Source organism: Octopus sinensis, linkage group LG6 (genome assembly GCF_006345805.1).
Source record: "Octopus sinensis linkage group LG6, ASM634580v1, whole genome shotgun sequence".
Taxonomy (NCBI): domain Eukaryota; kingdom Metazoa; phylum Mollusca; class Cephalopoda; order Octopoda; family Octopodidae; genus Octopus; species Octopus sinensis.
In genome coordinates, this window is record NC_043002.1 from 72,246,258 (window position 1) to 72,258,265 (window position 12,008).

Genomic DNA, 12,008 nt, shown 5'->3' on the forward strand with positions numbered 1-12,008 from the left:
TAATCGACTTAATCCCTTTGTCTGTCCTTGTTTATCCTCTCTGTGTTTAGCCCTTTGTGGGTAGTGAAGAAATAGGTATTTCGTCTGCCATTACGTTCTGAGTTCAAATTCCGCCACGGTCGACTTTGCCTTTCATCCTTTCGGGGTCGATAAATTAAGTACCAGTTACGCACCGGGTTCGATATAATCTACTTAATCCCTTTGTCTGTCCTTGTTTGTCCCATCTATGTTTAGCCCTTGTGGGCAATAAAGAAATAAGAATCGTTAGCACACAGGACGAAATGCTTAGCGGTATTTTGCCCGTCTCTACGTTCTAAGTTCAAATTCCGCCAAGGTCGAATTTGCCTTTCATTTTTTCGGGGTCGATAAATTAAGTACTAGTGAAACACTGGAGTTGATGTAATCGACTAGTCCCCTCCCCACAAATTTGAAGCCATGTGTCGAGTACAAAGGATTATATTAGTCAGATAATGGCTTATTTGTTTCTGGAGATGTCAGGCTCTGTATTCTCCATTTTCGCCCGTTTTGTAGACCAGATCCAAAGCACTAAATTTTTTTATAACCTTTGGCTGAATATTTACTTTCCTATTTCTATTGTTTTTCATTTTCTTTTGTATGAGGGACGCATTTGTCTAGTGTTGATATGAATCGCGGTTCGAGAATAAATCTGCACGTGATGTTAGTTAGATTGGCAATCATGATGAACAGTTGTAATAAATTAGGTGTGTTTGTAGCTAAGAAGTCTGCTTAGCAACTACATGGTTTGGGGTTCAGTTCCACTGTGTGACACCTTGGATGAGTGTCTTCTACTATAATCCCTGACCAACCAGTACCTTATTAAGAGAATGTGGTAGACAAAACTGTGAAGAGGCCTGTTTATGTTGTGTTTGTCCACCACCACCACTATCGTTTCACAACTGGTATTGAGAAAACTCGTTAAACTTCTGCCGCTATATGAGGAGCAGTACAGTATCTTCAAGAGATCCAGCAACTGATCGGAGGAGAAATAATTTTTCTGGTCTTGTAGAAGAAAAAATACTTATAGATGCTATATATATGAAGACTGTGTGAAGGAAAATCTGAAGAAACTAGCTATGAACAAAAATGGTTGGGAAACTGATGCTCTGGATCGGTGCTGTTAGTAAACTGATGCTCTGGAGAGGTGCTGTTGGGAAACTGGTGCTCTGGAGAGGTGCTGTTGGGAAACTGATGCTCTGGAGAGGTGCTGTTGGTAAACTGATGCTCTGGAGAGGTGCTGTTGGGAAACTGATGCTCTGGAGAGGTGCTGTTGGGAAACTGATGCTCTGCAGAGGTGCGGTTTGGAAACTGATGCTCTGGATCGGTGCAGTTGGGAAACTGGTGCTCTGGAGAGGTGCTGTTGGGAAACTGGTGCTCTGGAGAGGTGCTGTTGGGAAACTGATGCTCTGCAGAGGTGCGGTTTGGAAACTGATGCTCTGGATCGGTGCAGTTGGGAAACTGATGCTCTGGAGAGGTGCTGTTGGGAAACTGGTGCTCTGGAGAGGTGCTGTTGGAAAACTGATGCTCTGGAGAGGTACGGTTTGGAAACTGATGCTCTGGATCGGTGCAGTTGGGAAACTGGTGCTCTGGAGAGGTGCTGTTGGGAAACTGATGCTCTGGAGAGGTGCTGTTGGGAGTGGTTGCAACGTCTATGTAGAAAAGATTATTCAGCACTCTGAACTTAAAAGGAACAATTGGAACTAAATAAACAGTGAATATTGGATTTGTATTGTGTGCGATCGTGTTCTGTTGTCAAAAGCAGGATACGTGAATCATGAAGTCACATGAAAATCGAAATACCCCCAACCGCCTCTTGCAACTTGTATTATATGTCAGAAAACTTCTAGGACACTATCTAAGCTTAAAAGACATAAGCTAGTTCACAAAATGTTCCTTCAGAATCAAATTCCAAAGGGCAAAGATGTAAAAGAAACTTGAATAATAGCTGTTATTTGTGTTTTGAACTCTGTCAGTGAGCAGCTGGTCTTAAAGTCATCTGAGAACACATCGACGGAGGGATTGTGCTGTGTGATGGGGTATGATGTGTATGTTGATGGGACGGCTATCATCTGTCAAGATCATCATCATCATTTACACACATGCACACACCCACAAACACACACACACACATATATATATACATAGATACATATATATATATATATATATATATATATATATATATATATATATATATATATATATATAACGAATCGCTTGAACGGAACCAAACGGTCAACACAGAACTCTATGTTCAACAGATGGAACGATTCATCACGGCTATTCAAGAGAAAAGACCTAATCGGCAGCATGGAGTTCTTCAGCTGCACGACAACGCCCGCCCTCATTTTGCCAATATGACCAAGAAAGCTATTCAAACGCATGGCTGGGAAATGCTGCCACACCCGCCGCACTCTTCTGATATGGCACCAACGGATTTCCACCTCTTTCGATCTTTCAAATGCTATGCGCGGAGTTTCGTTCAATACTGATGCAGAATTGGGAGCTTGGTTAGATCAAGTTTTCAAGACGAAATCGGGGGGTTTCTACCAACAAGGTATTGAAAATCTTGCTGAACGTTGAGAATAAGTTGTAAACAACAAAGGTGAATACGTTATCGATTAATTAGCTGTTATTTTTTTTATTAAACCTTTTAATAAATTTAAATTTAAAAAACCGGCGGTAACTTAGTTGCCAACCCAATACTTATTGATCAGACAACGTATATATATATACATGCATACACACACACACACCACACACACACACACACACACACACACACACAACACACACACACATATATATATATATATATAGATATATATATATATATATATATATTATATATATATATATGGCCCAGTGGTTAGGGCAGCGGACTCGCGGTCGGAGGATCGCGGTTTCGATTCCCAGTCCGGGCGTTGTGAGTGTGTTTATTGAGCGAAAACACCTAAAGCTCCACGAGGCTCCTGTAGGAGGTGGTGGCGATCCCTGCTGTACTCTTTCGTCAAAAATTTCTCTCACTCTTTCTTCTGTTGGCCTGCTCGCTTAGCCAGCGGGGTGGCATCATTTGAAGGCTGAAATAATGCGAAGCGCATTGTGACCAGCGATGTGTAGCAACATCTGATAGTCTGGTCGGTCACGGTGATATATATATATATATATATATATACATACATACAAACATATAGGTTTAATCGCTCTTCATCGAACTCAACTGGACGGCCAGAAAGAGGAGCGTCTTTGAAGTCAAAATTTCCATTTTGAACTTGGCATACCAATCACGAGCGGTTCTTTCAGTTGTCGCACCCTCTCCATACACAGCACAAATGTTGCGAGCAGCATTTGCGGCCTTAGAACCTTGATTAAAAGCAAAAAGAAGGAGGTATCGAAAATGCTCGTTTTTCTTAACTTGACATTCCGTTTTAATTATCTGAAAATAAACAAAACTTAACTTAAAGTAACTAGAAAAAAAAATAGATTCCAAAATGATTCAAAAATAGAATTCTCTAAAAAAAATAGATGCCAAAATTTAAAAAACGGCCGGAACTTAGTTGCCAACCCAATATCCGGACTCTTCTCATAGTAACGAAGCTAAAGTACTCAGAGTAAAGCCACTTGACATAGATTGACCTTTAACTCTGTTGTGCATGCGCACTAAGTTTTGATGTCCTAACTCACTTCCGCTGTTTATAGTAGTACTTGGAAGGAAGATGTGTAGCCTGGGATCGTCGTATCGAACATGACAGAGAAAGTTGAGCAGAGAATCTGCATTCAATTTTGGCAAAAGGTTGGCGATACCTGCTCAGAAGCTTACGCACAGTTTTCAAAAAGTTTTCATCGTTCTCGGCACAATGAAAGAGATCTTGTGCAACTGAAACCTGAGCGTCTTTTTGGTCAGCTGAAAGCAGTTTTGGTGCAAACCTGACAGCCACGCGTCTCATACCCAAATCTTCAGTGGTAATGGACTGAACTGAATAGCAACTAATCTGTACATCCTCTGATAACTTACGGAAGGTGATTCGACGATTCTCCTCACAGCTGCACGCCCATCTGCGATGTTTTTCTCAATTCTACTGGTTTCTGCTTTCCAGAAGGTTCGTCACTATCGACATTTTTTCTGCCATCTTGGAAACGTCTGAACCACTTGTACACTTGTATGCGGCTCATAATATGCTCCTCTCCATACACTTTCTGCAATTTTTCGTAGGCCTCCGAGCAGGTGTCGCCATGATTACTTTCTCTCTCATAGTCAATGCAACGATCACACACTACATACCTTCCTTCTAAGCACTGCCGTATACAGCGAAAGTGAACGAGATCGTTAAAACTTAGTGCGCATGCACAGCAGAGTTCAAGGTCAATCTGTGTCAAGCGGTTTTTTTCTGCGTGCTATAGCAACAGTCCGGATATCTATTGATCAGACCTCGTTGTGTGTGTGTTTGTGTGTGTGTGTGTGTGTGTGTGTGTGTGTGTGTGTGTGTGTGTGTGTGTGTGTCGATATGCACATATAACGAGAAATGACTCTGATGAGGCTGTTTTTCTCAACTAATCAATTTACCAATTGAGTAAGCCTATAGGTAACGTACCGGTGATGACTATTGGAAACAGCTGTAAGCCAAATTTACCTCAGTAAAGAAAAATATGTAATGACCATTATTCATACCTTGTGTGTGTGTGTGTGTGTGTGTGTGTGTGTGTGGTGTGTGTGTGTGTGGTGTGTGTGTGTGTGTGTGTGATTGTGTGTGTATGTGTGTAAGTGTGTGTGTGTTTGCCATGAGAAATTTGTTAAACTTCAGCCGACATATAAAGAGCAGCACTGTATCCTGACACAGCGCAGCAGATGATCGGAAAGGAAATTTTTTCACTTGTCTTGCTGAAGAAAAACTTACAGATGCTATATATATGAATGGTTGCCATAAAAGATTGTCAGACAACGTGCTGTGTTTGGTATTGTTACTAGGCTTACGCGTTGTTCATGATGTAGAACTGTAACTTTATTAAATATGTTTCGTAATTTTGTCAGGCTGTCGATGAATAAGAATAAATAGTCATGTCGCCTCTTAAATTCTTGTTTTGTTTTATTACGGGCTCATTGTTCATGACATTAGAGTAACATTTCATCTACAAGCACTTCTTTGCGAAATTTAATGAGGAAAGACGGGTTGTATCACCTGCGTACCTCTGTGTGTCTCTTTAAAATCAACTGCGACAATCGAGTCCTTAATATGAAAATCAAAAAGAGTATAGAACAAATAAAATCCAGAGGCATACCATGTATGTTTATATATATATATATGTTGTGTGTGTGTGTGTGCGTGACTGTATATATGCATATATATATATATATATATATATATATATAATATATATATATATATTATATATATATATATATATATATATATATATATATATATATATATATATATATATATATATATATATATATATATATAGATATATATATATATATTCATACACACACAAACATATATATAACGCCTGCATGTGACGTCCTGTTTTTGTTATTATTATTATCATTATTGTTTTTACGTATTTTTGTATTCATATTCATGTAACATCGTCCGTTTTTCCGTCTTTGTTTTGTATACATTCGAAGCTTTCTTCCAAGGAATCTAATGCGCTTAGCTTAGATTTTCCTTGGGGCTGGCCAGAATGGAGCAATCTCAAGATTAATCAGCCGAAATTGCGAGGATGATCCGGTTCTTGACTGAAGATTAAAGGCTTCGAATGTCCCGTCCGTGTTTTTTGTATCGTCTTCTAAATGTTTTGCGTTCTTGTCCCAGTTTGTATTTTTTTACATATATATATATATATATATATATATATATATATATATATACACACACCTCGGATCATTGTCATAAAGTTAAAGAGACTGTTTGGAATATTTATACTAATTCCAAGAATATTCGATTTTTGTACTTTAAATTACTGATTTGTGCATCAATTCTAGGCTTCATCAGCATTCCATTAACAAATCATTTTCTTTCCTTTCACCACCATTCAACTTTTATACTAGAGTGAAAGTACTGGACACTAAGGCTTTCAGAGAACTATACACAGAAACGTTTTCCCATTTGCTGGGTTTCTTTTTCTTGAGAACAAACTCTTTGTGGTAAGGTGAGTTGACGTCTATTTCTAGCGTATAGGAATCCATTTTAGTGGTCATTCCCCTTATTAATTGTAATATAATTTTTAAATCTTCGGATTTTTTTTTTTTTATATATATGCTAGACCACTGTAAGTGGATCCTGTCTGTAGATTTTGCGACTGAAAGTAGCGGACAAGTTTCAGTGTAACTTGATCACATTTAGTTGTATATGTATATACAACTTCTAAGTTTTATTGAATGAATATGATCCAGTGTGATCAAGTTACACTGAAAATTGTCCGTTAATTTCAGTTGCAACAGACAGGATCCACTTACTCTTCTTTATGGCCTCTATTTTCAAAAACGTCTCAGCTAGCTGATCTTACTTGTTTGTTTTCAGATTTTATTTACAGAAGAACTTTTATCACTCATTTAACGGATAATCCCAGTTAATTCCAAATTATAAACATAGTAAATAGAGGTTCACAATTTACTGAGTTACTAATCTGAGACTCATAAGTCTATGTATTTCAAATACAAAGCTCTCTTTTAGAGTAGTTTCTCTCAGCGATTTAGTTAAAACTTCAACAGTTAATTTTTTATTCCGAATGCATTTTTCCTTCTCTTCACACATCTCATTTTCTGATTCTTTTCTATTATTCATTTATTTGGTCCTTTGTAACCTTAGTTCTTACTGCTTTCATCCCCTCATTTCAATTATTATTTTTTTCCACAATATATATCCTCAAAATTGCAGTTCTCATTCTATAATTCTACATTTCTTCATACTTTCTATCCATTCACACATTGAAACCCCATCGTTAATCTACACTCTCCTATTCTCCTATTCTTTTCTCCTATCCTTCTTTCTGAGTGTTTTCTACCATTTATTCATTCCAGAACATTCTCTATTCTTTCACCCTTTCCCACTTTCAACTTTTCTTTGTCATTTTTATAAAAATCTTTTATTCTTGCATTCCTTAGATCTATTATTCCAAAATCCTTAATTTAAATTTTCTATTCTTACGTAAAATATATTTTGCATATTTTTAATTCCACTATTCTCTTATTCCGAAATTACTTACTATCTTTATATTTAGCTCCATTTTCCCGTTATCACTTCATTTCTTTGTTTCCTTCGGCACATGCAACATATTCTCCCACACGCTCTTATAACCACCTAGTGGATCTATAACTACAATCAGCATTACAATCATCACCACATACGAACCACTATCACAAGTACTCCTCTCTCACACGTACAAGCATACGCAAACACATGCACACAGATACACACACATACACAAATGCAGACACACGCACACGTACACAAATACACACACACATAAACACACATACACACAAATACATCTATGAAATGTTGGATCTTTAGCACGGGTAACGTTATCACCTTCACATGCAAATATCTCTCACAGACTCACTCTCCCTCTCTCTCTCTTCCTATCTCTCTCTGCCTCTTTATCCCCCCGCACACATACACACATAGCTAGCGAATTTCTATTCGGAACTACTAGTTTTCGGGTTCAGTCCCACAGGGTGGCACCTTGGTCAAGCATCTTCTGTTATGGTCTCGGGCTGAGCAATACCTTGAGAATGAATTTGGTAGCTAGAAACTGTATGGAAGCCAGTCGCACATATGAATGTGTCAGCGTACTTGCGTGTCTTTCAGTTTGTCCTCCTCTCCCCACTCGACAGCCGGTGTTGGTTAGTTTACGTCCTGTGACTTACCGATTCGACAAAAGGAACAATAGAATAACTACCTGATTTGAAAGAAAAACTCGTCGCGGAACCGATATAATCGACTGAGCACTTCAAGGAAGTGCCGCATCGCTGCATAGTACCCTGAACCAGGGTACATCACTGCATAGTACCCTGGACCCTGGCCGACCAATGCCTTGTTTGTGAATTTGCTAGACGGAAGCTGTGTGGAAACTCGTTGTATATATACACGCGTACCTGTGCATACGTGCGTAAGTGACAATGTTTTTGTGTATGTCTTTGTCTCACCGCCACGACAGCTTGACAACTGGTGTTGTTTTCTTTAAGTGCTGCATAATTAAGGGTCAGGGAAACTGACGATAGAATGAAGACCAGACATTAAAAAGAAAAGCAAGAACTGGGGTCGAATTGTTCGACTAAAAAAAAAAACCTTCGAAGCGGTGCTCCAGCATGGTCGCAGTCCAGTAAACGAAGATTAAAAGAAATCATTACTATACAGGTGCAGAACTGGTTGTGTGGTAAAAAGCTTTCTTCCCAACCACATAGTTCCGGGTTCAGTCTCACTGCGTGGCACCTTGGGCAAGTGTCTTCTACTATAGCCTCGGACAGACCAAAGCTTTGTGAGTGGATTTGCTAGACGGAAACTGAAAGGATCCCATCGTATATATATATTATATGTGTGGTGTGTGTGTGTGTGTGTGTGTGTGTGTGTGTGTCCACCCACCCACCGCCATCACTTGACAACCGATGCTGGTGTGTTTATGTCTCAGTAAGTTAACGGTTCGGCAAAAGAGCATGATAGAATAAATACTAGGCTTACATAGAATAAGTCCTGTGGTCGATTAGTTCTACTAAAGCCCTTCAAAGTGGTGCACTAGCATGGCCGCAGTCCAGTAAATGAAGATAAAGAAAATCATTACTACACAGGCGCAGGGGTGGTTGTGTGGTAAGAAGCTTGCTTCCCACCCACATGGTTCCAGGTTCAGTCTCACTGTCTGGGACCTTGGGCAAATGTCTTTACTATAGCCTCGGGCTGACCAAAGCCTTGTGAGTGAATTTGGTTGATGGAAAACTGAAAGAAGCCCGTTGTATATGTGTGTGTGTGTGTGTGTGTGTGTCTGTCTGTGTGTGAGTGTGTGTGTGTGTGTGTGTCTGTGTGTGTGTGTGTCTGTGTCTGTGTCTGTGTTTGTACTCCTGCCATCGCTTGACAACCGATGTTGGCGTATTTATGTTCCCGTAACTTTGCGGTTAGGCAAAAAAGGCCGATAGAAAAAAAATACTAGGCTTACAAAGAGTAAGTCCTAGGGTCCTTTAAGGCGGTTCTCCAACATAGCCGAAGTCAAATGACTGAAACAAGTGAAGGAATGAAGAAATATGTTATAACGACCTTGTGAATAAAATTATATTTGGGTTGTCCAGAAAGTTCGTGCCGATTTATAGTAGCTTACATTTCGACTTATTTTAGAACATGGTTGAGTCCATAAAATAGAATTTGACTACACCTCCATTTAGAGCACAGTTTAAGCTATCTTTTCGTGGAAGAAGGTTTATGTTCCTATAATCTGTGTTAATTCTGTAACCCTTTAAAATGGAAGATAAGAAAGTTCATTTTCGGCACTTGATGCTTTGGGAACCAGACAAAAATTGCTGCAGCTCGGTTGGGATGTGTTACCCCACCCTCCATATTCACCAGATATTGCTCCTTCGGATTTCCACTTATTCAGGTCTCTGCAGAATAGTCTTAATGGTAAAAATTTCAATTCCTTGGATGACGTAAAAAGATACCTTGATGAATTCTTTGCCATGGAATCACCTCAATTCTGGGAAGAGGGTATTTTCAAGGTGAAGGTAAGATGGAGACGCATTGTGCAACAAAATGGCTCATATTTGGTTGATTAAAAATGTAATGGCAAGTATTTATTGACCTTTTTCTTTCCTTTAAAAATCGACACGAACTTTCCGGACAACCCAATATTTTATTTTGAATGAAGACCGCATACAAGCATATAGATTTTACATACAAGGTGCTTAAGTTTTCTTGAATTTTCTGCTTTTATCTGCAAATTTTTGCAGTTTGGAAAAATGTAGCATCTTTAGTTTATTTTTAAAAAAAGCAACTAATAATGCACTCATTAAACTAGAATTTTCTAATAGAAAGTGAGGTGTACATATAAATTTTTGATATACAGCATCCTCCTACAGGTATGAATCTGTGTTTGTCCAATGAGCGTGCACGCACACACACACACACACACACACAAACATGCTTTTCTCGGACTATTATTTGCCTTCTGACGAAGAGCCATGCTCGAAAAATCACCCCACCACTACAACTCTATTTTTCCATGTTAAACTGAGCGTCAACCTAATAAATTCTCTGTATATGTTCTTTTGCTTCTCGCTGTTTATGTTTTTATTTATGTTTTTTTTTGCCTGTACATAATATATATATATGTATATGTATATGTATATGTATATGTATATATATATATATATATAATATATATATATATATATTATATATATATATATAATATATATATGGACGGCAATTCTTTTTGGTCCGTCGTCGTTCACAAAAAAATCCGCGTTCGTAATACTTTTTTTCGTTCCGCGTTAACAGCCCTTCTTATCTTGTTTTTCCTTGTCCTGTCTTTTACTGTTTATAATTTGTACTGTCGTTACTGTCCTGTTTTGTTACCATTTTTTACCCCTCTGCAAAAAGATCTCAAAATTTTAATTGATTTGCTTTTCGCAGGAAGGAAAGTTTCTTGTCGAAGATACGTCTCGCTTTCACCTTCGAAACGTAGAGTAGATGAAACCATAGCGACTGAAAAAGGGGTTTTTTCTTTGTGTTAATTGTCCTGTACTCTATTTTTTTGTTGTTTAAAAAAATGTCCAGTTCCTTGGGTTTGCGTCTATGTTTTCGTTTCTCATTGTGTTCGACGTCTTTTTGGTGTCCTGTATTCATATATGCGTGTATATATACATGTAGAGGTAGGTACGTACATATATGTTTATATATATGCATATGTTTTATTTGTTTATATATATATATATATATATATATATAAGGGTATCTGAGAGATACCACCATGCCGAAATAGCAGTCAAAACCCCGACTCTAAAAACCCCCTTAAATGTTCAATTATTATCTTTGTATGGTATTTATTCCCATGCTGGCCACTTGATAATATCGATATTATCCTTATTATAAATTTATATATATACATATATATATATATATTATATATATATATATATATATTATATATATATATATATATATATAAAGAAGCATCGCTTCTAAGCAAATCACGAAGTTACTATATATAAATATTTTTTTAAGGAGATACGTCATCTGGTGGGAGCTTGTGAGGATAATGTGCTAGTGTATCTCAGGCAACAATATATATGTATGTGTGTGTGCGTGTGTGTGTGTAAGATCCAAGGATCGAGGTGTAGGAAGAAAGTTAGCTTCAAGCAATCCGTAGTAAATATAAAAAAACGACTTTCAGTAATCACAAGTGACGGCGACGTTACGCTTTCATTCATCTCCCTACATGGCCTCACACTCAACACAGAAGCCTGCATCAAGTGCTTGGAGGAGGTCGTACTACCCTGGGTCAAGCAGTTGGTTGCTGGAAGACCCTATGTCAGGCAACTGGACTCTGCACCCTGCCACACATGCAGGAGAACTCAGTCATGGCTGTCAGATAATTTCTACGACCACATCACCCTTAACATCTTGTCAATTAACTCCCCTGACTGCAACCCACTTCATTATTATATGTGGGCGCAGTTGAGCGAGAGACAAACAAAACTCCTTCTGACACCAAAGATGAACTGAAGGCAAGGATTATGACAGCATTCACCAACTTAAACAAGGAGACCCTCCAGAATAGTTGCAGGAGATTCCGAAGTCGTCTGGCTGCCGAGGTTAAAGCCAGTGGTGATTTTTTATTGAGTAAATTTACTCTAGTATTTCAAGGTAATTTTATGTAATTTTGGTAAAGATATCTGTAAATATATAAGATGCCAGTGTTATTTTCATTTTTGCATAATTTCGACGACAGTTTATTCACTGTACCCTGTATATATATATATATTATATATATATATATATATA

The 12,008-nt window shown here is 38.1% G+C and overlaps 1 protein-coding gene across 1 annotated transcript; it reads left to right on the forward strand.

The window, feature by feature from the left end:
• Window positions 1–1,104: 1,104 nt before the first annotated feature.
• On the forward strand, window positions 1,105–1,722 carry LOC115213253. The gene has a single exon (XM_029782187.1). The coding sequence runs from the start codon at window positions 1,105–1,107 to the stop codon at window positions 1,720–1,722; it is 618 nt and encodes a 205-aa protein (XP_029638047.1).
• Window positions 1,723–12,008: the final 10,286 nt, after the last annotated feature.

Bases quoted from the DNA above. Each gene is read 5' to 3' on its own strand.
- LOC115213253 (XM_029782187.1), top strand. From the start codon at position 1,105: ATGGTTGGGAAACTGATGCTCTGGATCGGTGCTGTTAGTAAACTGATG.